Source organism: Augochlora pura, chromosome 8 (assembly GCF_028453695.1).
Source record: "Augochlora pura isolate Apur16 chromosome 8, APUR_v2.2.1, whole genome shotgun sequence".
In the NCBI taxonomy this organism is placed as follows: Eukaryota; Metazoa; Arthropoda; class Insecta; order Hymenoptera; family Halictidae; genus Augochlora; species Augochlora pura.
In genome coordinates, this window is record NC_135779.1 from 1,232,535 (window position 1) to 1,260,445 (window position 27,911).

Here is a 27,911-nt window from a genome sequence, read left to right on the forward strand (position 1 = left end):
ATCGCGAGTCCGCGAGAGAGTGCGCGCGAACGTCTCGCGGGAACAGAGGGATAGGACACGTGGGGTGAAGCCGAGAGAAGACGGTTCAACAAGCGGACAGGTGGTTTTCTCTGATCAACTTCTCTTTCTTCTCCTTCTTACGTCGTCCTTTCTTGGATTGCCTGCTTGAAATTCACTGCGATTGGCTTGCATAGAAAGCTGATCGGCTTCGCAGGTGTTGCTAAAGGGGATTGATTTCCGTGGTGCCAATATACGAACGATCGTTCGATTAGAGCGAGCAGCCTATACAGCCTGGTGGTATATACGGTCTATACAGTCCGTCAACGTGGCGAAAGGATCGTTCGATGCTCAAGATTGAACGCTGTGGCTCCGGGATAGCTGGAACGCTCTTTTAACTGCGACCGCTTCGAACTGCTTCCGACCATTTCAATTCAATCAACTCGCTGCCATCTCCTCTTTACAAATTGCTTAGTGTCGCCTACTAACACTGTGCTGAAAGCTTCGAGGAAGTTAGGGGAGGCAGTCTATTCAGTGAATGCGACAAGAAAGTGTCCTCTAAAGCGGAGAAAAAGAGATGGCCACGTGTGATTGAGCTACTCTGCCGTGCCAGATAGACGGCCAGGAGGTTTTCCGGTGGACTGGACGCATCGAAACTCATTCTATCGGCTTTAAACCGTCTTTGATCGTCACAGGGCTCGACCCTAATTCCTGCCGACTCGCGAATATCAAAGAAGACGTATCGATAACGCGGAATTGATCGGAAAACACGATCTAAACTTCAAAGTGCGCTTAATAATCAGCGACGTTGTAAAATGTCGACCAACGTTCTTGATTGTTTTCCGATCCCTGTCGCTTTGAAACGTTCTCAATGGATCTGGACTAGGCACTAATTGCTACCATTACTGCTAACTGCTTGTAAGCTGCTTATTATTAGCGAAGTAGCTATTAGAAGTGTAAAGGAAATTTCGAACAAAGCCGTCTGAGCAGTGAATTACCCATGAATGTGGTCTAACGCGCGCACAAATAAGTCATTACGTGTAAAGTATTTAGGTGTGGTAACAGGCGGATCGAGCATCAGGTAGATAGCTCGACTTTAATCCGCTACTAACTGCTGACAGATCGCAATAGATTGTTTAATAGTAATAACTCGAGTGTTGAAACATGGACGCCAAAGCCTAACAAATGCAGTCCAAACTGTTCCCTATTTATTACTAATTGTTGTTATAGCTTCACAGATTGTCTAAAGCTTGTTAGTGCGATGCAGAGAAATTAGGAGAAGCTATTTGAACGATAAATATACCTGCCTACAATTTACTATTAATTACAGGAAAATTAGAAGAGATTGGAGGACTGAGAGAGTTCCACCTTTCACGAACAATTGAATTAAAATTAAAGAAATTCGTGTTTCCATCTTGAAAAAGCACGCAGAACATCTCCGAGCGCTTTCACCAAGGAGCTACGGTGTAACTTCTGTATGAACGAAAATCAATGTCGTTCGAACCTATCCGAGCGATCAGCTCCGAGCGGCGGATGGTTTGAAGATCGACGAAGCGCTTGGATCGCGCGGATCGGCCAGTCAGCAGACAGATGGATTCCGGAGGCGAGTAAAGTTTCGAAACTCGTTTCCGGAAGCTATTAAACCCTGATTATAGAAGCTCGCCCAGGTCGCTGCGTTCCCGGAGCGCGATTCCTCGCGAACGGGAGTGCCTTTGGAAAACCGTGGATTCAGCGAAGGAAGAGAGAGAGAGAGAGAGAGAGTCTTCGGGTCCGAGTGTGTGTTCACATTCGAAGGTTGACGAAGTTCCGTAGAAGTTTGTCCCGCGGATAGTTCCGCCCTGTCAAATCGTGACAGCAGCCGGGACAGCGCCTTTTGTTTCGCGCGACCCTGAGGAGTTGGACAGTTACCGAAGATCTGTCCGAGATGGTTTGGAACCCGGTGTAGCTCGCGCAGGCTCGTGGCGCGCTCGTGGAAACGCCGCTATTGTCTCGCGTTAGCAACGAACTTTAATGTAAAGCGTATACAGTGTTATGAACATGAATGGAACGAGAGTCGATTCTCCTCAATCCCATTGGCAGAGGATCGATACCGGAGGTCGTTGAGCCTCGCGACTATCCGTCTGGCGAACCCTTCGCGCGAAGGGCAACGACTCGGTGAATTAACCTGTCGCATCTAAATCCCGAAATTCACTGATCCGCCCGTTTCGGGAGTCGTTCGAAGAAGCAATAAGGTGGGGCGCGAAGATTCACCGTCTTTTTTAGAAGCGGTGTTTGCAGCCGGAGGCAATCAAGAGGATCGTTAAGGACATCGGGAGCATCGAACGTTTGCCTCCTTAATCCTCCCCTCCGTCGAACTCCTGAGCCCTGGCAGAAGGATTCTGCTGGGATTAACCGCGCGACCCTCCTTTGAGGGACGGAGGATCGAAGGTAGACCCGAGGATCCGCGGTCGGAGAATCTTCGACCCGGGTTCCGAGAGAAGAATACGTCGAATAATCGCCGGGGCGTATAGAGATCGTTTGAAAGTCGCCGCAGGTTCGCGGTAGCTCGTGACGCGAATCCTGGCTTCTCTAATTAACGCGTTCTTACGCCGTGTTTTTGGTATGCCACCGGAGCCTTGTAAACGGTAAGGAGAGCCTAGCCCTCTGAAATCATCGAGGAGAGACAGGATTCCAGTGGCCGGGATTAAGACTGTATTCCCGTGGGCCGGGGAAAAAATATTGCCGGAAGTTGCTGCCCCGAGGATTTTGCTGTTGCAATTAATAAAGTCCAACGTCCAGCCTCGTGTCGGAGTGCTGGCAAACGGTAGGCGACAGCTGGGATTTAGAAATCATAGAGAACGACAAGGTGTAATCAGAGGAGATTAATACTGCGCCCGGAAGCTTCGGAGAATTACGTTTGTGTACCCCGAGGATTCAGAAACATACTGTTGCGAATTGTTACGAGAAACTTCCGGCCATCTTAATTAACATTGCGATACGTCGAGTGTCCTGTCCAGGCATCCATTTTAACATTGAAACCGGGAGAAATATTATTGGAAGCGGTACGCGTATATTTTAGTACATGGAAAGGAATCAAAGGTTTAATTAAAACGCAGGCTAGGGCGCAGTAGACACTGTTGATGGAACCGATATATTAATAACAATTAATTAATAAGCAAAGTTGGCCCGCTGTATTGTTTCTCAGCCGTGACAGTGAAACTGGGTTTCGAGGGTGCAGGTGAAAGAAGGTGACACAGTGCGCCGTTTAATTTCGACCAGTGGAGACGATCTCGAGGATCATGACCTCGCTGGAGGGAAACGAGACCATGGACAGTGATAATTACGTGGTGAGGGCGTTGAACCATATTAACAAGCTGATGAGCGAGTCGCGCAGCGCCGAGGCGTTAACGTGCCTCGAGCTGAGCCAGCGCGAAAAAATGGAGCGGCTGTCCCGCGGGAAGGTGCCGGAGGACGAGCAACAGGGATGCGAAATTAACTGGGACTCGTTGCTCTGCTGGCCCAGGACGCCGCCGGGGACTCTGGCCACCTTGTCCTGTATCGAGGAGCTAAACGGCATCCGGTACGACAGCACACGTGAGTAACAACATTACGTATGCATGCGCGGCACGCTAGTTCGTTCACCAGCTTCCCAGGACATTTTTCCCTTTTTTCTTTTTACTCTTCTTGTTTTTACTGCACTTGATTTGGTTCGCTTTGCATCGAGGTTATTGGTACCTCCGATGCATGGCGCATTTTTATTTTGCATTTTTAATCCATCGATGAAGAGGCTTTTTTCGGACGGGATTCGTCCGTTGGAGGGTCCACCAGCGACGAAATTCCGGCGGTTTTATTCCGAGGGCAGTTCTCAGGCTTTTAGCTACCACTTTTAATTTGTTTATTTCTTATCGAATTAACCATTGAGTCGGGTTATTAATTATTCAAGCTGTAGGAACGTTATATAAATATTTTTTTAAAAGATAGCATTTTTTTAGAGATCGTAGATTTTTAGAAGCAAAATCTCTTAGGTTTGCATACAAATGCAGTCCGCTAGTGATTCGCAAAGGAAAAATTCAATTATGTTGAAAGGCACTTTAAACAGTGAAGAGTTAAACGCGGTTACTTGTACTCAGAGGTTTACCTGAAATGATTTTGACGTGGAACTTCGCATAGCAGTTTTCGCAGAAAGTTATTAGAAATTAATTAGTTCGGTTCTGTTCATGTTAATTTATTATTAACTGCCTCGTTCCGCCAGCAACGTTTATTTGACTAAATTTTAAATGAATCGTCTCATCAGTTCGACGAATTTGACATATTTTCCGGTGCATTTGCTCTTCCGTTTGTCATCGGCGCAGCGAATCATTACCAATAGCCGTCAAATTAATTTAAATTATGCAATCGATCTGCATATTATAATTTCCGAAGCACGAATTATTTTTGCGTATTAGCGTCGATTGTTCGGTCGGCGATCGTTTTACTCATGTAAAACAGTATCATCTTCACTTCTTCGTTGCTCTAACGAAATTCGAAACTGATTGTTAGCAAATAATAGCGTTTTGATATTGATATTAATTAAACAGTAACCAACCGTGGCCACCGGTATCGAATAACTAAGTAATAAACGGTCTCGATAGGAACCCCGCCCCTGTTAGGATCGAGATGCATAATTATACGAAACGAATGATATTATATTTAGGCGTCGTACGACAATTCCATCGAAATAGCTCGCTCAATAATTTCTGTATATTGTTTCTGTCGGCTGAATAATTAACCTAGTAAAAAAATAATAAAACGAAGGACGAACTTCGACGTACAATGGAGACCATTATTCGAATAGTCAGTTTTATGAATTTTTTAAGCAACCATTCGATGGTCCAGGCGGTCTGAAACTCATTTTTCAAGTTTGGGCGAATTTTTTAGCATGTTCCCGTGGATCAATTTTGATCCTAGATAGCTTAAATTGAAGCTGAAAGTGTCTACTTTACGACCCCGGAAGGTACATTCCCGGAAAACGGCCCGGGATTTTTTTATGATTTTTTGAATCATATTATCGGGGGTATTAGGCCGTCTGGGGCTCATTTTTGGATTGTAGGCGAGTTTTCAAAAACTTTCCCGTGGAGCAATTTGAACTTCAGGCACCTTAAATTGAAGCTAAAAGTGTCTACTTTACGACACCGGAAGGTACATTGCCGTAAAACGTCCCGGGATTTTTTTATGATTTTTTGAATCATAGTATCGGGGTTATTAGGCCGTCTGGGGCTCATTTTTGAAATGTAGGCGAGTTTTCAAAAACATTCCCGTGGAGAAATTTGAACTTCAGGTACCTGAAATTGAAGCTGAAAGTGTCTACTTTACGACCCCGGAAGGTACATTCCCGGAAAACGGCCCGGGATTTTTTTATGATTTTTTGAATCATATTATCGGGGGTATTAGGCCGTCTGGGGCTCATTTTTGGATTGTAGGCGAGTTTTCAAAAACTTTCCCGTGGAGCAATTTGAACTTCAGGTACCTTAAATTGAAGCTAAAAGTGTCTACTTTACGACCCCGGAAGGTACATTCCCGGAAAACGGGCCGGGATTTTTTTATGATTTTTTGAATCATATTATCGGGGGTATTAGGCCGGCTGGGGCTCATTTTTGGATTGTAAGCGAGTTTTCAAAAACTTTCCCGTGGAGCAATTTGAACTTCAGGTACCTTAAATTGAAGCTGAAAGTGTCTACTTTATCGTAGCTAGCGATTTCATCCGTTCGTGCTGTGAAATTGAAAAACAACCTGGTCGAGATAATCGTTCGAAGAATATCGACGCCAAGCGAATAAATATCGCGCCTTCGCGAGAAGCGTGGAATGGAAAGAGATAATTGGAATTGAGATGCTCGGGAAAAATGGGTCGGAATTGCTGGCGTATCAGCGACACGCCTCCTGGCTCTTCGTTTGTTATCATTGTTGACAAGATCTTTTTGATCTGTCCCCCTATTTTGCTCGCCGTTATTATTACCGGTGGCTATGGAGATCAAAGAATGAAACGTGATATATAAATTAATTAAAGCTCGTACGTAAGGAACTGTTCGCTCGACAGTGAAGGCAAAACGAATTTATTAATATAATGGGTTTCGAATCGCTGCGGCTAATGCGCTGGGGATTCTTCTTATTATTTATTATATCAATAAATCTTTACGCAGAATCAGAGTTCGCGGAATCTTAATGTAATTCACAATAAGTTTTGATCGACTCCTAACAGGAATTTCGATGAATTAATTACGACGAGCACAGTTCATTAATTTGTTGTAGCTAGATAATATGTGGACAATTTTACTTGTAAATAACGAGATCGATTTTCAAAGATAATCTCCGCGCAAATTAATTCCAGTATGCGTACCGCTAAGTAGAAATTAATTTGTTATATTTAACATATGTGCGCGGAACAAACTGAGATTGGTTTGCAACGATGGTGCTGGGTAAATTAATTTTGAGAGGTCACGTCAGCTCGAAATTAATTTATTGTATTTGCACTGCGCCAAGTTTTCTTGCGAATTATTAGATCGGCTTCAGCGGGAATCTACCACAAATTAATTCTCCAAAGATGGTATTACAGAAGCAGATTTATGCCAAGATTCCCTATTAATTTATGAAATTCTCGTCAACGAGAAACGGCAGACGTTAATTGTTAAATTAATTCATTGATTAATTTATTTTATTTAAGATATCTGAACTAATATTCTTTTTTAAATAGTTCCTGGTAATTTATTACACAAATTAATTTTTTAAGGATGCTATCAGGTAGAAATTCGTGTATTATATTAAATAAATTTAATGTTAAATGTATAGTTAAATTTAATGCAAGTTTTCCAGTAAGATGTCCTGTAAATTAATCTTCTTCATGTGCAAAGGATTAAATGGTCTTTAAAAAGAATTCACGTCAAATAATTCAGCGCTTTGTTTCGTACCGCGGAAATCGATTTCGCTAAAAGACTTTCTCGTTTTCGAATTACGGGAGCGGTTCTCGATTGACTAATATTGCCAGAGAGAAGAGGGTATCGACAGAAAATGGGAGCCCACCATTTGTCGCGGTCAGGGCTGAAGTGGAAACAGTGAGTAATGGACAGACACAGAAGTCCTCGCGCACGCAGCGCCGAGTCTCCTTCGAATTCTCCGTGTCGATTTCGCAGACAATGGAGCCCCGTCGACGGGATTCTTTCCTCGAATATATTCGCGACGCGCTCCCACAGAAAATTGGTCACCCGACAACAGCTTCGACAAGTAGCGAGGCACTTCCGAGATCTTCCGCGGCTGATCGATCTCCGGCGAAAACTTGTCCCGAAAACGAGGAGCGGTCGACGCGCGTCGCCAAATATTTGAAACGCGAGCATCTATATTCCGTGCTCTTCTAACGAAACATTGGAAAAATTATGAGCTCTTGTTCCCGCGGAAGAGGAAACGAAAAAAAAGAGAGAAAAATGTTGCACAGCTGAAATGTGGGACAGCTTCTCCCCGTCGTACGTACATTATTTATTCATGCGTTTTACGCGTTTCCGCGCTCGGCGCGCCCGCACCTTTATAATTTGTTCCTCGTTTTTTTTTTTATTCTGCCGGCTTTATCGCGACCGTTCGGTAATCGAACGAAAAAGTTTTAGCTACGACGCTGCGGACTTCGATTTATACCGATTTTTATATCTCATTCAATGTGCGGAGAAGCCATTGTTGCGGAACGAACGCGATTAATAATCGTTACGTCGGATTACACGTGTTTAGGAAAATACGTATTTACGAGAGTCGGTATAAATTAGCCGGGCGAACTGAAACGGCGAAAAGTTCGCGGGAAATATGGCATATCCTTTGTTGTATTTTATTCCTTTCATTTTTATTTGATTCGCGAAGATATAACTTGTCGACGAATACAAATAGATGCGAATAGATACGATTCAGTAATTGCAAAATGAAATTAATATATCTGAAAAATTTGGTAAGGTCAGTTTACTGTATATTCGTCGAAATCAATGTTGGTTAACTTAGAGACGGGCACAATTCCGGCTCCGCTTCTCGGCAGAAGAAACAGAAAGCAGAAGACGTAAAAGAGGAGTGTAACAGCTTCAGGAAATAGAGCTTTCACATTTTTTTTTTCAGTTCGCTCGTTTTCCTGTTCCTCGGCAGTTCGTCTTCTCGTAGAGTAGCGAAGAGGGAGAGAGAGAGAGGGAGAGAGAGAAAGAGAGAGAAGCCTGGAGGAATCGATAGCTGGAATTTTCTCGTGGCTCGTAAATGCCGGCACGTCTCTCTGACGCGCGAGTAGCTTCCGCTTTAATGATCCTCCCGCTCCGTGAAATCTATAAAACCAGCTCTCGCACGCGTTTCCGGCCATCACAGGGATATCGGATCGCGATTTCTATGCGTTTCGAATCGGTCACGCGTACACCCACCGTCGGGAAAGCTCTTAGTCGGATGCACGTACGCGTATATCGTCGAACTGTTTTCCCAATAGTCGCTTTTATTTACTCATTAAATCGTCCGTCGAATATTACGTCACTTAAAGAGAACAACAGCTGTCCTTTTTTTATTCCGGAAGTTGCAGGCATATTGTTACATTATGCGCGTAACTATACAGAGTCTTTAAAAAATCATGTACAATCAATGACGGTTCGAAATGACAGGTTCTTGAGATTGTTTGCAACTTTTTTCCAAAAATATTTTTCGCGGCTTTATTTACGAGTTATTAATAAAAAAAAATGCTGGCCAATAAGAGGCGAGATCTGCTAACGCGAGACAGTCGAGTCAATGAATGAAACTGGCCTTCGTTCGCTCGTTAGCTCGGCCAATTAATCTCGCCTCTCATTGGCCAATGGTTTTCGTTAATAACTCGCAAATTAAGCCGCGAATTGTATTTGCGCTGAGGGAAAAGTTACTTCAAATGACCCGAGGAACTCCTCATTTCCTGAGGACTAAATTTCCTGTAAGTAAATTTAGGGACACCCTATATAAAAACGCTTCCTTTAAGCTCGTTCTTGTACGACACTGTTGCATAAACTCGTCGCTAACAATTTAAAATTGTGTTGCGAATTATATAACAATATTGGGATCAGATGTCCAAGCTGTAAATTGCATCGATTACGCTTATCCGATAGTAACTCATTGACAAAAATTGTTACACTATTACGCCATTAGTAGCCTACTTGTTAGGAGTCTGTTTAATTACGAGCGATAGCGTCTACCTGCAGGGCACGTGGACACACACACACACACACAGAGACAGAAAGACAGACACGACCGAGTTCCGTGCAACGCTTGTATCTGTAATTACGATCAGCCTGGAATCGGACCACGTCTTCTCCGTTACGTGTTCTTGAATTTTCGGACAGGCTCGATCGCGATTCCACCGACGTTCGCGGGTAACCAGAGCGCTAACAATCGACTCGCTGCCGTTAATTAGTCGATTATCGATTTTTCCCTGCCTCTGTCAGCCATCCGTGATTGCCCGTCTTCGAATTGGTCGGGAACAGATTCGCGTGAACCGCAAGTTAGCCTCAGATTCGAGCGTATTTCCTGCATACGGTAATTATAATTCCGTATTTGATATGTTAAGCTGTATAATTTAATTGATTCCACGTTGACTTTTAAAGCAAGTTTACAAAAATTCTTATCGATTTCTTTAAATTATCACTACACCATACAGATTTAATGCATTTTAAAATCGGCATCCAACCAATTCCTATAGAAAGAATTTCAATACGGTCTCGACATTAAATAAATAACTCCGTTCCCGTTTCAAAACTGTCTTCACCGTAACCGTGCTGAAACTGGCCTGCACAGAATTTAATATTGCGAAAACGGAAACGTTCCTGCAGATCATATATTGCCGCGTCTGCGATTCGCGGGAATGCTGCGCGACAACGTGCTGCTGCATCCTGCGAAATGAAAAAAGAGTTCTCGACACGCCGTTCCCCCGGAATGTATGCCCTAATCGAACGCGAAGCAGAGCCTGGCACCAATCGCGTCGAACATTGTTACACGTTCCGGAACAACAACGCGGGAACGACGAACCGTGGAAGTGTTAATTGGACGTATTTCGTTTGGAAAGCAGCGAGAAGGGCTGGATGGCGGCGGTAATACATAAAACCGCGATTGTGTTCGACGCAACGACCGGGCCGCGGGTTTGTTATTGCGGCACCGGGGATCGCGGAATTAATTAGCGAACGAGCGACGCGTGTCGCCGCCGCTAATGGTTTCCAAATCCCCTCGTGAATATTCATCGGGAAAGATGTCGCCGTTGCTATCGTAAACGGAGAACCGCTGTACGCGTGATTCGATCTTGAACACGCGGCGCGCCATTGGCACGACCAATTGCCGCCGGCTACTTTTCTAATTGAGTTCTTGTCTAGTGCCAATGAACGATCGCGCGTCAGCCTCTGCCCTCTGCGCGATCGTTTCAAGAAACAAACAAATCCTATAAACCGCAAGCCGTTCGAACTTGGCGGGATATAGTTGGAGGATTCTGCCAATCAACGCTGAATCCACCGAGATACAATAGCGATTAAACCCTTCCACTACGGCCCTTTTCACTCTGCGTTGATTAGCACCTATTAGTCCTTAATACTGTCCTTAATAGGACCAGATACTTTTATCTTTTGTATTGCCTGCATTTATTTCCGTTTCCTAGACTTTGATGACAAAAGAATTCTATTTTATTTCGATTCAGAAGAAATTAGTAATATTCTTATTGTATCTAGCATTAAATATTTATCAGGAGTCTGACCCGCTATTATAGTTCATTGAAACTGTTCACAAAGGATAAAGAAATATATCGAATAAATATTCTAATGGAAGCAGCGCTTGCAAAATGTAAAAAGAAAGTCGGCAATCACTTAAGCCGGCTCGCTCGATGACACAGGAGAACTGTTAGGAGAGCAATCAATGTCAGATGTCAGAATTTTCGATTTTCTATTCTAGCCACCGCTATGGGTTCCTCCTTTTATAGTACGTTCGTATTTTTCGCTTCGTCACGACGATAAAAGTACGTCGAATGACTCGACGGTTCTTCAGTTTATACCGTCAGCGACGTAGACTCGACGCATTGCGTGTTCCGTCGCGAAACGATCAAACACTCGTTTCAGCCGCGAGATAATCAATGGAACGTAATCCGCAGCGTTAAATAAATGTTCGAATAAATTCCCGTCTTCGCGGAAGAATTGACGAAGAGAGAAATTAAGTGGACACTTGTTGCACGGATAACCGATGAGTTAGTCAAAGAAAAATGGTTCGGACCGTATTTACTCCGGGACAAGACTGTTTTATTATTCTCCTCTTCGAAATATTCTTTAACCAATATATTGTAGAAAAATAGAATTTGACTATACCGGTATCAAAAATACATAATACGCTCCGCTCTCGGCAGACCTATTTATTATTTTCTTCCGTCAAACATGCATTCGCCGATATTTCCAACGGTTTAAACAAACAGGCCGCGCTGCGCCTGAGCGCAGAGGAAAATAAAATTCGAACGGTCCGGCACCGAGAAACAACGTATAACGCATTCGGCTCTGTTCTATTATGCTTTTCTTTAAAACATCCGTTCGGCAACATTTTCATCAAGAATTTCAATCAAACTCGCGCTGAAAACGACGCTCTGGAAAATAAAGCCTGACCCAACTAATATCAAAGTTGCATAATTCGTTGTCCCGCCGTTTCTTCCCGAAGCTTATTTATTCTGCTCGAGGGACATTTCCCGTCGATATTCTGCGAGACCGAACCGGAGCGCAAGCCAGAAAAATAAAATCTCCCCGGATAAAGTGTATTCAAAAACGCTCGGTTGCCGGAAAGAACGGATCCCGGGGAATGGTGAATAATCATCGCGGCCGCGCGACCGGTTGCATATTCGCGGCGCCGATCGGCAATACTTGCTATTCGAAATTCATGCTGTACTTCCAGCGGGGAGAAGCACGCAATAAGAAAGGCAATCGCTGGGAACCGGAATCGACCGATAGCAGTGTGACCCCGATTGCTCTTCCGTGGGTATCGATTGACATTCACGAAGGTGTCGAAGGCTGCTCCCGACAGAGCTGCTCCCTTTCCGTAAAGATTTCGCTTTTAGCGGCCTATCGTCGAATACGTAATGGCCATCGTAAAGGCCAATCTGCCGGTTATTATATTACGCTCCGATGCGGTGGTCGCGCGCGATTCTCGTTGCGGAATCCGCGAGCACTGGGCGCGGCACGGCGTACGCGCGCGTCGTCCCTTATGGTCGCGCCGAGTATCGTGCGACGCCGGTATAAATCACGGGGATACGCGACCAACCCTCCTGCCACCCCTGCTAACAACGGTCTCAAGGAATCAGGGAATGATCCCGATGCCGAACACGCCCCTTCGATCGACGCGGAGATCATTTCCTTCGCGGTATCTTGTCCGATGCAATAAGAATTGCCCTCGGGGTGGAGAATCCGCCAGGAATAATAAAAAGCCGTTTGTTTTAGCTCCGATTCGAAGATGTCGCGACATTATATCCGGTTCGCGTAGTTATCCGTTCGTAATCATAATTCGTTGCATAGTTATTTAAACTTTGTTTAACGAGACCGTGTTGAAATTGATTCGAATGAAAATCTGTGCAATCGTTTTATGATATTCGAGGCTAAGTGAAATCATTGTTACGAAAAAGAACGTGATCTCAGATTCCACTCGTGAATGACAAAGAACCTCGTGGAAATGAAGTTGAAAGGCTCGAAAGCAGAGACCTCGCGCTTTAAAATGAGCACGAGCAAAGTATTATGTCTTTCCATGCCAAATTGGAGATGAAGAAAAGTTTGGTGACAATCTGGTGACTTTGATTATTTTCTGCATCGAAATTGGTGTTTAACGCGTTATGTGCTGAACATTATCCCCAAAAATTCCCACAAAATCGAAGAAATGTAATTAATGAAACGGAAAACAGAAAGTCAAATGTTACCATAGTGGACGGCATTTGATCTCTTTTGAGTTCGAAATATTCTACTAAAATTCAGTTTGTTCGACACTATTGTAATAAAAATTGATGTTTAGAACTGATACAAAATTAACGTCGCCAAAATGAGAGCGATGCGGCCCTGTTAATTTGCAATGAACGGTTACGGAATTGACGATATCTGGATACCGAAGAAATGGTTCTCATAGCGACGAAGAAGTTGCTCGCAGGCTGAACTTTAAGAAACCCGGTGCTCGTCGTCCGATGGACCGCCGTTTACCTCGGAGAAGCAATTAAAAATGTCCCGGCGAGTTACGTCTTCAATTTCATTAATTCGTTTCGAGGTTCTTCCCCCCCGTGTTTCTTCCGGGAGAGGAACGCGTACAGCAGGAGGATGTCGCGGAGCTTGATAGAAAAGCCCGGAGGTGGACGAAGACGGTTGGTATTTCAGCGTTTGTTTCGACGAAAACGCGCGCTCCCCCGGACCCTTTTCAGAACTCGGGCGAGCCGCACTTCGCTGGAATTTGCAAAGCGGCTCCCGAGGGAGACGAGAGAAGCTCGTCGTGCTCGCGAAATTCGTCTCCTCTTTGCGAAAAAGTCCGACCGGGTATCGAGACCGCGAGCGGCTTAATTCTGCGAATTTAATATTCTCGTTACAGACATAATACTTTCGATGCTCGTCCAGGTTTCTGATTCGATCGCGGAACGGTGTAACAGTTTGCCTTTAATGTGTGGTGTTTCTACGGGGAAGTTGCGTAATCTTGTTTGCGGAAGTTAAAATTCATTTGAATTTCTCGTGGAATTTAAAACAATGCGACTCGAGAGATTTTTTAAACGGAGGTGTATTAGTTTCAAATCTTTTTTTAATCAGTTTCAAGAAGTGACAATCGAATGGAAATAAATTTTCTCTACTCTAAGTTCAATGGACATTTGCAAACGTAATTTGATGCGGCGACTTTGGCCGAAAATTTGCAAGAATCCCCGGTTTAATCGCAGCACGATAAACGCATCGTTGCGCTCCTGCATTCTCGTGCGGAAAATTTCGCAGAAAGTTTCGCGGTACTGTGCGCGATCGTTAAGGATTCATCTAATCGACGGCAACCCGATTAAGAAATTAGCAATTCTTATAACAAGAATAACCGCGGGCCAGCCAGCCACCCACCAGTCTGTATAGTAATTACTTAAGCAGCTAATAAAAGAACCGCAGCAGCTGGCCCCCCTCGCGAACCGAAATGGACGGATTCCGTTTAATTAGCGGTATCGGCTCATCGATTGCAGCTAAAAAAAGAAGATAATTCCTCTCGAAAAAAGAAACGAGGGAGAGAAAAAGGGAGCGGGGAAAATTGCGCGCGGATCAGAAATAGAAATTCGCCGGGAGGCTAAATTGCAGGCTCGGGGCGGCCGACCTTTGCCGAAATTAGCGGAGGAGAACGATCGCATGATTCAATGAGATTTACCTTGACACTGTTACACCGGCTCGGAGTGCTCTGTGCGCGGACGCATTGCGTTCAAGGGTGCCGATGACGCGTAAGAAAAATAACAAGGTTTCGCCTGAAATTGAACGACGGCTGTACGTGCGCGACGGCCGTACGGTCCGCCGGCGCATTCGTCGACGGCGTTCATTAGAAAAAGGAAACGTGGCTCGATCGAGGGGCACCAATACATCGGCTTGTGTGTAACTCGATATTAACAGCAAATTCAATACCGTCCACCGAGCGGCGCAATAATGGTCGCATTACCGTCCCGATGCACCGGGTGTCGCGTCGCGTCGCGAACTTCCCGCTGCAACAAACAATATTTCCGTAGTTGACGGATTATTGCGGGATTCGGAGCTGAAACAGCCTCTATCGATTTTATTTCCTCAGGCACGGCTGCGGATTTTATGCAACTCGCGAGAAAAATGAACTGCAAGCACAGGAGAGTTTCAAATTCTCGCATTACTATTTTTAATCGACTAGAATTATTTAGAGAGGAACGATATTTCGTCGAATTCGTGTTTCTTACGATTAATTTAGACAATTTTCAGTGCGCATAAAAATCTACTTAAATAAATAAATAAATCTAATTAAATTAAATGTTTATGAAACGCGTTCGTGAATCGCAGACATTTTTAAATAATTTTTGAATATTTTGGCTTGTTAATATATGGTGCACACGGTGCGATGTATGAAAACTGTGAGCTAGATCTCAGAAGTTTTAAAGAAATTTTAAAAAACGCTTTCCTATAGAAATCGATACACATATAGTTCGCGCCTCGCGTCCAATTTTTCGCACAGTCGATGCACCGAATTTTGCAGACGAGAGCAAACTCGATCCAGACGGTATCCGCGAACAGGAAAAAATAGAGTGTTCCCTTCCGTTGAAACTAAGTCATCCGGAAAGTCATTCTCGGCGGAAAGGTACATCGATCGATTTTACCGCGAAGTACCGCGGCCGATGAAGTAACCTTTTTGTCTTATGCAAATCCGAGATTGGAAGCACAGGGAAGCACACGTGTGCACACGTAGACGTAGTTACTCGCAACCACCCGGCCCGGCCCTTCCCAAACCCCGAGCCACCGGCGCGATCACGTTGCGGTCCAACTTTCCGGAAGCTATTCGTGATAACCCGCGAATGTAATTAACCTCACCGACGCGCGAAGTTATTAACTCTAACGCGATCCAAATGTCCCGAGTCCTCGAAACCTCGGCCCTCTCGACGTCGTTTGTCCACGCCTCCTCGCGGGCTCTCGTCATAGATTTCCGCGAAAGAAGCGTCGCGAGCAAACTAATTTTTCATTTCGAACAACCCTTCGCGGAAACGAGAACGTTTTTTAGAGGAGAATTTTCCGGAGCGAACTTATTCGACCGCGGACGGTAGTAGTTGGTCTCCTTTTGTAATTTTAATTCTCACTTTTGCCATTTACTCTTGCCATTTGTTCGTCTCTGTGGGCAAACGCGGCGGCTACCTTTGCTTCGCGTTTTTCATTCCTGGAAATGAATCAACAAGGGACAAGAGGCACAGTTTACCACGAACCCGCAATTAAAGGAAACTTTAAACGGCACGGACGAGCAGATATTTTTTAAATACTCCGCCATTCGAGCCAACCACTTTCTGGATTTTCTTTATACATCTTAGTCATTTATCCTTTCGTTCTGTATCGACGATAAGTACACAAGTCCACGGCGCCAGCGAGCCTCTAATTAAAGAAAGATGGCAGCGCACCGTCTAATTGCAGTTTCTCGATACTTTATCTTCGAAGTCGTCCGGAATCGCTCGAAGCAAGACCGAGCCGGCCGCTTCGAGCGTCACCTGTACAGCAAAAGTGGAGAGCACGTCGAACCCTCCTTTGAAGTCTCGAACTTTCATCCCGTTCTCCCTGGAATCGGATAACGTCTCGAGAAACAAACATCGTCGAACGAGGGTGGAAGCCTCTTAGGAAAGCAAAGTCGCGGGGGCCGGCCCATCCTCTCCGCAGTTTTATTGTTTTCATTTCCGTGCGCGCGTGCGGCAGATTACCTGTCGCTTCGTACTTATCGACAACCGTCCGCGAACGCGTACCAAGACGTCGTCCCGCGTCCGATCGATCGATCCTCGATTTATAATGTCCCCGACAAGACGTAAATCCAATTACGATCGTCGACCCGTTTGCGGGACAGAGCCGACGCGGCGCGTCACCGGTCCTCCGGGGCGCGTCGCAACTCGATTTCCGGCCGTTTCCTCCCGCCGTTATCATAATCGAGAGGTCTTTTTCGCGGCGCGACTTTACGTCCTCCCTCGACGGAGAATTGAAATTCGCGCGGCGCGCTCTCTCGCCGCCGCCCTAATCCGTCCGTTCTCAGCGCGAGGAATCTCGCAGGAAACGAACTTAATAAATGCAAATGAAAAAATTCCCGGGAAACTCAAAGGGAGCAGAGCACGGTCGACGAATTTAATTATGCTCCTACAGTGAATCATTCTCCGGCGGAGATTCTTTCCCTCTGGAACGGTGCTCTCGAATGGATAAACGAAATCAACAAACCGAGCTTTTGATTCGGAATATTTCCCCTCTATTAACGCGTCGAATACCGGGCGAACTATTCGTTGATTCGCGCCATGTTCTCGCCAAGAGTTCCATGAATTAATTGCAACTCGAACTGCGGAGTGGACTCCGCGTTTTGGGAATTGGACAAGCTTCGCGTTTATTATGCAGTGGGTACCATTGACCACGGGCCGCGTACGGTACTATGGGAGAGTTTAAAACGGCATAACTTTCGTCAAACTGGACCAAGTGACTGGCTCTTGTACGTCTATTTTTTCATTTAATTAAATGACTAATTATTCAGGGTTACATGATTACTCGAACGATGCCAGAAACAGCGGCACGAGTTTTACCGTGCACGATTTCCTCGTGGCCGTGCCCACGACTCTTTTATCGCCGTAGGATACGCTCGGGAGTACGTTCCCCGTCCTGGCATTATCGTTCTTTCGGAAGATCCGGAAAAGGATGTACTTTTCCTCGAGCGTTTCAGAGGTCTCGAAACTCGAAAAAGAACAGTCGTTTCGAAGGATTGCGTAAGATTCGATCGAGCGGACACGTTAAGTCTCGTTCGTTCGGTAGACCCGCGTCGCGGCCCCAAGGTCACGTCGCCGCGATTCCCCGAGACATAATCCAATAAAGAAAAGCTTTCAGGGTGCAACAAATTGTTGGCCGGGCCCGGCTCGTGATAAAAACAGCGAAGTCAGGCGCGGGGTGAGAATAGGATTTTTACGAGGGCGTTCGTTTTTTACTCGTTTCGATGGCGCGTAGCTGGATTTATAGTGTTCGGACAAGATGGCGACCGGTGCTCGAGTTAGTAAATCGACGGAAGACGGTGTCGTTGAACACCGTTCAAGTGTAATTAATTACCTACTCGCAGAATTTACTTGATATTTTTTTTTATCTACAACCTTGCAAGTAATATGTTAATTGTACAGTTTAAAGTTTTGTCCATCGATTGTAGGAGTTTTCATATCGTTAATTAAAAGATGGTCATCCGGATTTGGTATCGTGAAAGATTTTTTACTGTATTCGAGCTCATCGTGGACGTAAATTTTTATTTCGGACAGATTGTTTGTCCGGAAGCTGGGAATATTCATTAAGATTAACAAGTCGCTCCATTTTGCTCCATTTTGTTGAGTAACGTTCGATCATTATTTTCATTGGTTTAGCCGAGGAAACAGCTAAAATCGCAGCACCGGCGGTAAATGACGCTGGCATTGAACGCCGACAATATGGCGTCTGTGCACAGAGATTTAGGTTTCCGTAAATTCCGTGCAATCTTGTGGGTTTTACAGGGTGGCCGAAGATTTACGGTAGAACCGAGCCAATTTTGCAATGCGGAAACTTAATCAATTTCATGGCGCGGTGTCGCGAAACTTTTTAATCAGAACAGGATTTATTTTGTTGCTTGCATTTCTCCGCGCACATTTTTTGGTAAATTACGAAACTTTATGAAATAAAAAAGTAACTGCAGAAATTTTACTTTAAAGCGTCCAATTGTCCCGGATTAATAAAATATCTGGAAAAAAACACCTTGGTATAACGAAAGAAAGATTTATTGTTTAGATAGCGTCGCACGTTAATGGTAAATATAAAATCAGCATCTTTGCGCCGAAAGTTTTATCTCGGCTCTGGTTTAAAGCAACGTCGACCCGGCAAAGGGGACACCATGAGAATAGCGGGGCACGAGGAAACACCGTAAAACGGAGCTATTTGCGTGCGCCTCGTCGCTTAGAATTTCAGATAAGATCGAGTTATGAAAATAAAACGATCGGGGGAACGTATCCCGTGGAGACGTCGACGAAAAACCATACCGGAAGTCGCTCTAGGAAATTAATAACAAAGTGCTGAACGCTCCCAACACGGAAGAGAAATCTTTAATAAATCCGGGCGCGACCGCGTCGACGTAACCTGGCGGCAGCGTGACGCCGCTCGCAGTCGTCGGACAATTAAAAACGTAAGAATAATAATTTCGCGGACGCTCATTGCTGAAATTATTCATGCATCGAGTTGCCACGGGAGACAATCGTTCCCCGCAATGAGGTGAAAAGGTTCGTTACGGTGCAATTAAAATTAAAAGCATCGACCACGTTTTCGCTGGAATTTCCTGCCGGACGTTCGTATTAAATGCATATTTTATTGTCTTCGGACGAGATAAAAAGTTACGCTTAATTATTAAATTCTTCGCTAAGCAGAGAATGAAGTAAAATATAAATGGAATCGGAGACGAGCAAGTCGGATAACATTTTTTTTCGCGCGCGTATCGCAATTTCGTGCAAGCGATCTCGCATCGCTGTCTTGTTCGTGCGCGTAATTATTGCATGCGTAATATACCGATTACATTAATTGACGCTCGATATGCTTACTGCGATTGCAACTCTTTTACTGCAACGTTAGGTGCAAATTTATCGCAACGTTAAATGTTTAAACGGGACGAGATTCTCGGCGGATGATTAAAGTCTACGGATTTAATTCTATCGAGAGCGGTTCGCGCCTGGAAGAATTGGTATTTCGCCGTCTTTCGCCGTTTGTTAGCGGCAATTTTCGCAGCTGCAACAGGACACAGGATTACGCTTGAAACGGGTCGGGGTCGTGCGTCTACAAGTTCGCGGCTGCCTGGGAGAGAACTGTGTCCCCCACGTAGCAAGTCGTCGTAAAGTGTCGTCAAAATATTTTACGGCCGGTTGTTATGCGAGGAACGTGAGGAAATCAGGGGTTTATTAAAGAACGACGCGAACGGAAGATTGAATTTCGTGTTTCGCGCCCTCTCCTCCCCCACGGTGACAACGTGAACGCCGAAAACTTTTATTTCCCTTGGACAACGCTTCTCGACGAGACGGAACAAACAAAAAATCGGTGGAAGCGGATTTTAATTAAAAATTCATCGAAAAGTTGCGTATTATGCCAGGAATTCGATTTAAATAAAAAAAACTTTTCATTAAACCGACAATAAAAGGAACAAACTTCGCTAAGCCGAATAACCCGACGAATAATCAGACGTTGAATAAAAGGGTTGTACGGTTGAGGCTTTTTTATATGGTAGAAAATAGAATGGAGCGTTCGAGGCATACGCTTTAACGTTCGCGCCAGCGTTTAACTCGTTAAGAAATATCGAATAAACGTTAAACGGGCTCCGTCCACCCGTCCGAAAATGATCTGGCCGTACGTTTTATCGCCCACTGTTCTACACGGCGTTATTACCGATCGTTTTAACCGGAGTTTTCATTATTTTCGATCGGTTCTCGCGCAGGTTTATGCTTTCCACGTTTCGATAGAGCCCACCCCGTGGCCGTAATATATCGACAGAATTTATTCAGCGAGCGACGACATCGCGGAAACGGAGTTCAGGCGTGTTTGTTGTCTTTCATGGGAACTGTCGATACGTTGCCAAGGGATTAGGAGGACCGTGCAGAAGTCCGTGGAATCGAGCAGAAAACCGAACGAAAAGGAGAGCTTGAAATGTCGTCGATGGATAATTGGATCCTCTTGGGCTGCTGTCGATGCACCCGTCCGACCGTGTCGCGGACGCGAATTCGTTAGCAACATAAATTCGCCGCTTCAAAAACGCTCGTGGGTGGAGGGTATACGTTCCCCGTGTTTCCCGCGAAATACTTGTTCTTTGTTGCACGGAAAATAAAAACCGGGGGAAACTCTTTTGTTTAAAAAACACACATAATGGTCGCTTTCCGCTTGTTTACGAACCTGCTACCCGATGTTGCAAAATATTAACGGGAAATCATGAAACACAGCTATCGGAGCATACTTCCGATTCGGCGCGATGAAACGTAGCGAAACGAAATTATTTATCCATCAAGACAATTGCTATTTATCCGATCACATTTTGTTCGGCTCGCTGTAATATTATTCCGCGAGAACACGCGACGATGGGAATTGCCGATCGATTCGCATGAAACGGCTGACTATACGAGAATCAGAGGTGATACAGAAAACTTTCCGAAAAAGTAGCGCTACATAATCGATATAGTGCAAATCTCTATGCAGAATAGAACTATTTAGTTTGAAAGAAAACGAAACGAAGCGTCCTATTTTCCTCGACTGCCTCGAACGAGCATTCCTCGAGAGGAAATCCGAAGGACAGTGTCCAATATTTTAAAGAATCCCCCGGTCACAGGTCACCGAGCACGATCCATTCTCTGTACACCGAGGCGGCAGCCGCGTCGTATAATTCCGATTCGCATTCGCAACGAGATTTCACGGCGCATAAACCATCGAAGCCGATATTGCGCCCGGAGAGGTGGCGTTCTATTTTCAGCGTTCGCATCGCGGGTAATTGTTAATAGACTTTCACCATTCGTCATCCGTTGTTAACAACAATCGTTAAACGTGTTTCGCCACGCTGACAGCGTGTATCGTTAACGTGCTGCGGCCTGCCGCGGAAACAATCGGGAATTACGATCGAAAAACGTTGATCAAGCTTGTTACGCTACCTCCGCGGAAATTCCGAGACGCTGCTAATGAATTTCGTTAGCACGGCGGAAGCGCGGCTAGCAAAATTAATCGAATCGGAAAAGCTGGGAACTGTTTCGAGGCCGTGAGTGCTTTTACGGTGTCCTTTGCTGGTCTCGCGGTTGACCAACCCTCTTCCGATCCACGCTGCTGATCAGAATCGACATTTTCAAGCTGACAGTGTCGTTTCAATCGCGCCGAGCCAGGGAAAATGGAATTTCTCTGTTTTATTGGCCATCGAAGAGGGAACTTTCCCGATTCGACCGAAACGTTCGAACGGCGAAGCGTCGTCGCAGAAATCGTTCGATAATTAATGATCGAGCGTTATTAAGAAAATTCGCGTTTTCTTTCCGGCGATCAGTTTAACGAGAACGTCGACGAGCAAACAGCAATCGATGAGTATTCGTTTCTTCGTTCGCGGAATAGCTATCGTTTGTAATGAATGATCGCCCCCCCCCCCCCCTTTGTGATCCGGCGCGACATTACAACGTCGCGTCGGCTGGAACGTGTTCGCCGATACCTGCCGTTTTGTTTGACGTTCGCTAAATTACGGCCCGTTCCCGTTCTCCCGGCCGCGAACCGAGCCGGAGACGTCGATCGTCCCGCGAGTGACAACGACAAACGATAAGGGCGACGATTCCATTAAATCATCGTGAAAATTGGGTCGTGATTTCCGTGCGGGGATGTTTTCGCCGCGGGATCATCGGGCTAATGATCGGAGCCGATGGAAGCTGGACAATCGCTAACTCGGCCAACGTTCTATCTCTCTCTCTCTAATCCGGTTACTTCAATATCCTTCCGCCAAAGATCGGGTTTCGTTGTTTCTTAATTAAGATCCCCAATTTTCGAGATTTCGATCGATCACGTTTCCCATCTACTCTTCGACGACTACCCTTTCGATTCAAATATAACAAATGAATACATGTTGGAACAACTGTAGAAAAATGCGGCGAGAGTGTTGGGAATATAGGATACGTTCGTGCAATTTTCAGTTTTCAATTATCGGTAAAGCAATCGAGTAAACTTCAAATAAAACATTGAAAATAAATGGGGAGATTCGTGTGCCGTTGCGGATATTAAATTCGGTATGGCTTCTGTGATTAACACATCCCGCGGCTGCGGGCGCAATTTTGTTTCGGTTTCACATTTTACCTGCCTCCGGACAACAATGGTTGGAGGCGCTACATAGTTACACACGAGGTGCCAGAATTGCATCAAATGCCACGGGGGTATCGGAATTTTTCTCTTACCACGCTACCGTCGCATTATTCGTACCCCGAAGGAATATGGATCGTTGTCGACCTAACAAGCGATCAAATTTATTTTAAATCGATCGACGTTCGATGTCCCGCGAATCCGTAATCATTTCCTTTTCGCGAACGGCGTTATTTAGGTTAGCCAGTAATCCAGCATCCGATAATTAATCTAATGCGTACACGCACGTAACAATAATTTTCGTTTCGTAACCAGCTTGTTTGATTAGCCTGTTTGCGGCATTATGATCGATCGCGAGCATAGTCCTTGTGCACACTTGGGATTCGCACGGATCCTAAGTAATGCAGAAATGCATTCGGAGTTACGACAATCTTTTCTTAACCTGCTTATATTGAACAACTATGTGGCTACTCGTTAAAATGTTTATATATATACCAACTTAAAAGACTAAATATATATATACTTAAAAGTACCCATCACCAAAACACAGCCATTAGCTCCATGTAATTACAGATTTCGAATTAGTTGCAAACGAATTTACAGCTGATTAAAAATCGGTAATTACATGGATTGCCCGAGTCTCACCACGTGGAGGTTGCTGTGATTGGAGACTCGAAAGGGAGTCAGAACGAAGCCGGAATTCGTTATGGCTCCCTTCCTTTCACCGGTGAAACAATATGTCGAGTACTATTGCGGACCAAAAGTGGTTCTGATTCTTTCAAAGCGAGACTCAAAAACGAGCGGGAGCAGAAGGCCCCGACTCGAGGGTGACGCGACGCGAGCATTGTTGCGCAAGTCTCGGAGCCTCGCAGGCCTCGATATTCGACGTTTTATCAATTGGAATGAGGATCGAAAGATAACAACCCCACTTACACCCCGTTGAACTAAAGGCGACTTACATGTCAAAAGACGAAGGAGAAGTGAACCCCGTTGCAAGAGGATGCTACCTTTGGATACCCACGCCGCATGATAACCCGCCGAACAAGGGATTTACGAGACTCCGAAAGATTGCGCAAGCAGGACTACCATAATAAATGGTACGAAAGTGAACAACGAGTTGCGAGCAAGCGAAGCTCAGGCAATAATACTCTACATATTTTTAGCGATTCGGGAAACTCGGGGACGTTACACCCCGTGCCCCCCACGGGACATGCCCCGTGGGACGGAGGCCCCTGAGTGATCTTAATACTACTTAGAAAAGACGCAATAATTAACAAGTCGCACGCATCCAACAGCGGATGATAATCAACTTAATAATTAACGCACGACTTAATAAATAACGCAACACTGGCATCCCTCGATGATATTTCTGCAATTTTGTGGCATGTTATTTCCTCCGCATTGGCTAAAACTGTCTATGGGTTTAAGTAATATAAAATACATATAAGTAAGAAATAAAAAAATACATAAAAATAAGAAATGAGATAAAATGATGTGAAAAATTCGACAGAAATGATGGTCCACTCGATATGCATTCCAAAAACAAACGCGCGAATGGACCGTGCTTGCGCAACACTATTTTAAGAAACAGACATTGCTATATAAAAGCAAACGCGGTCAGTGCATTTTTTGTCGTGATACTAATTTATTTCATTGAAAATGGTGAACTCCCGTGCACTTTGATCTATTTTCACGCAACGCTAAAAGGAACCCGTCGACGATTCAGCAATCCTTGGATCGGCTACCCGCAGCGTGGCATTTATTTCGGAACTCTAATGCAACGCGTTGCAATTTTCGCGACTCTAAGGCAACGCGTAAAAGAATCCTCGCAACGCTATTATTTCGAGATAGCCTAGCGACAGGGGCTGTCCCCAGCCCCTTGGAATCCACCCCGGATTTCTACGCTACGCACCACCCACCCGCCTGGACGTCGTAACGCCAGGACGGATGCGCCCCTTCGTCCAGGACGGTGGTTCCAGCTCGCAGAATAAAAATTCTACGAGCCGGCCGCCCTGGATATAGACCGAGGTCTAGTAGCGCTGTCTTTTTTAGACAGAGATGGTGTTTCACGGTCTTATGCTGCGAGGTCATGTGCCTCCGACTATCTCGTTTCCATAAACGCGATTAAAAACGGAACGCTAATTACTATTTCGCGAACTTGTAATTCGTATTCGACTCGCGACTCTAAGAAAACATCGCGAATGCCACGCTGCGGTGCGTCGCAGCTCCGGCATGGGCCCTGAAAAACGAATGCAGCTACTGCAACGCGATCATTTACGTGACGCTAACTTTGAAATTGATTCAAAGACAAATACTCTAATGCAAAAATCGCGGTTTGCCCATCCGAGCTGTTCGTTGGGACGGCGAGGGGCCTGTCCATTGTTGCGGCGTCGGCGTGGGCGTCTGGAAATACGAAAGTGAAGCTACTTGCAACGCGATTATTTAAACGCAACACTAACACAACGAACAGAAATGCAAAAAGTTACACTGATTCTTAAAAGCAGCTGCTTTATCGACTTTGAAAAATTTAAGGAAATTTGCAAGTTCGAACGCGATCAGTTGCGCAACGCCAAGTTCAATTTCTGTTCGAACAATTGACTGAAGCAACGCGTGATTAATTCGCAACGCTATGGCAAGTCGCGGATGCGCCCACCCGAGCCGATCGTTGCAGCAGCAGCATGGGCGTCTGAAAAGTCGAAAAGCAAAACTACTGCAACGCGATTGTATCAACGCAACGCTAATTCAACGAACAGAGATCCAAAAGACAAGTTTTCGAAAGCAAATAGGCTTTGAGAAATGTTAAAAATTGATCAAAGCAACGCGAGATTCTATTTATTCGCAACGCTATATTTAAAGTTACTATGCACAAGAAACAAGATGAAATCGCGATTATTTCATTCGCAACGCTACGCTTTAGAGAATTTATTTCAATAGTAATGGAAATCGTGTCTACTTTTATTTAGAACACTAATTTTTATCTCTGCTCAAAATTGATTAAAGCAACGCGTGGTCATTTCGCAACGCTACTTGCAAATCGCGGACGTGCCCATCTGCGCTGATCGTTGGGGCGACAAGGCCTGCCCATATACTACTACTACTACTACTACTACTACAACTACAATTTTAACAAACGAGTACAATGACAAAGTGGTAACGACAATAGGGTGGCCTCTCTCAACAGTTTGTTGGAGAGGCCTCTTCGGCATTTAGCCTCTTCTTTCTTCGGCGAATCGCCTGATGAACCTAGAACCCTACACGTGCTCCGCAGCTAGTAGAAGACCAACGATTTCCGAAACAAAGTAACAATGTTTCGGAAAAAGCCGATAATCCTGCTGGTGCAATGGAGCCGGTATCGTTTCGTTTCGAAAGCCCTAATTCCCGCGCGTACGCGTTCGCGACCGCGGAAGCTAAGAGAATTTTCAAAGGATCGATTTCGAGCTATAACATCGAACGTCATGCACCGTTCGAATAAAGCTCGAATCGAACCCTTTGAGCCCTACCGGTGACTGACCGTCGGGCGAATCGCGGCCTACCCGAAAGAGAACGACGGTCAGTCCCGGCCCTACCTAACAGTTCACACACACACGCTAAGGCAAGTTACCTAGCCTACCTAATCCTATATTTAAAAAATAGCAAAGCAATCACACCAACACATTCGCTTCACGATTGGCACACATACGCTGAGGAGCTAACCTGCGGACAACGTCCCGGGACGCCTCTGACACCCCAACATGATCACATTCATTCACAATTAAGGTACATGTTAGTTCCTGAAATCGACTGACAATGGTAGCGATCATTGCGATTTTATAATAATTAAAATTTATTTTCTCGCGACTCTAATCGACTATTAATGACAGTCGTTTTACAATAAGTATCTCTTAAGTAGAGACACAATTCTCGAAATAAGAATAGCGAATGAACATTCTATACATATTCCATACGGATCCACGTTGCATGACATGGATCGCGAATGGAATATGTTTTATTCAACTTAATTACAATTTTAAAAAACCGACGCAAAATCCACTACCTAATCACACACACACACAAGTGGAAATTACGTCGTGCACGATACGCTAACCATTGTCAATCGCAATTTTTTAAATACCGTTCCATGCGCCGTTGCTCGCACCCTTCCGAGTAACCTTGGGCACTCGAAAGGATTGAAGCAACGAGCATAGAACCTCAAATCTCTGAAAATCCTATCTAAAAAGTGTCATTAGCTTCCGGGGAGGGATATTTTAAATTTCATTTTAAATTAGTGCGAAGTTTAATGATAACTTCATAGGAATAATTTCAATGTTCGGATACGTTAAATGATTTGATAAAAATAATTTCAAAGTATCTTCAAATACGTTTAATGAATTGATAATAATAATTCAAAAGATGCGCGTACGAATAAGTCTAATAAAAATATCAAAACAAGAAAAAGTGAGACTCTACTTTCAATTTTAAGAAATATATTTTATATAAGGGGGACCGTCTTTCTGCACGCGGTCTCTAATACGATTAATCGAAATAAACTTGTTCGATATATTGGTACAGCAAATGTACCAATATCATTTTTGCAACATTCGTTTTATGTTAAACGCGTGAAATCCGAAAGACCGATTTTTTGGCAGGTTCGAAATAAAATTAGCAGTAGTTGAAAATATTGAAAGAAATCGCGGCGTGCAGAAAGACCCTACCTACCTAAGAAACATATTACCACTCAAAGGATTGCCGGGCAACCCTTTGGTCACTGTACTCGTTAAAAAATACTACAATTTCTACGTAATAACTTCTTGAAATATTCACTCACTACTTGATGACAGAAGACAGCTGCTTTAGAATTCCGGAACAGGAAGACATCCCGACGAAGAAACCCGCAACGATCCTCTCGATCTCTGCTTCCGTCCACACATGAGCCGTGCACCACTTGCATCCACGTAGTTGTAAAGAACAGGAGTTCTAGTGAAATAATTCTTTTCAGCAGAAGTTCAATGTCACTTGCAATTTAATACTTAGAAAAATTAATTTTGACTTGTATACAATATTAAGTACTCACTTGGATGACCGCAACTGATTCCTACGATGGCCGCTAGTGACCACAGGTGGACCAAGGGTCAGCAGTAATCAATGGAAGTCCATCTGGAATCGGAAAAATTTAGTTAGAATATTTTCGAGGGCCGTCTTACGAAACACGTTTACATACTTGCGAGGACAGTAACAGACTGAGGAAATGAAGAATAACATTGCGCAGTACGCCTAACTTTCAGTAACGGTCAGAATATTTTCGAGGACCGTCTTACGAAACACGTTTACATACTTGCGAGGACAATAACAGACTGAGGAAATGACGAACAATATTGCGCAGTCCATCTGGAATCGGAAAAATTTAGTTAGAATATTTTC

At 44.7% G+C, this 27,911-nt stretch overlaps 1 protein-coding gene across 2 annotated transcripts in view; it reads left to right on the forward strand.

The window, feature by feature from the left end:
- The first annotated feature begins 1,468 nt into the window (after positions 1 to 1,468).
- Dh44-r1 (Diuretic hormone 44 receptor 1) overlaps positions 1,469 to 27,911 on the forward strand; it is a 67,468-nt gene continuing 41,025 nt past the window's right edge. For both annotated transcript variants that reach the window (XM_078188737.1, XM_078188738.1), the window contains exon 1: positions 1,469 to 3,570. In XM_078188737.1, the coding sequence (XP_078044863.1) occupies positions 3,276 to 3,570 (295 nt within the window). In that variant the 5' untranslated portion in view covers positions 1,469 to 3,275. The remainder of the gene's footprint in view (positions 3,571 to 27,911) is intronic.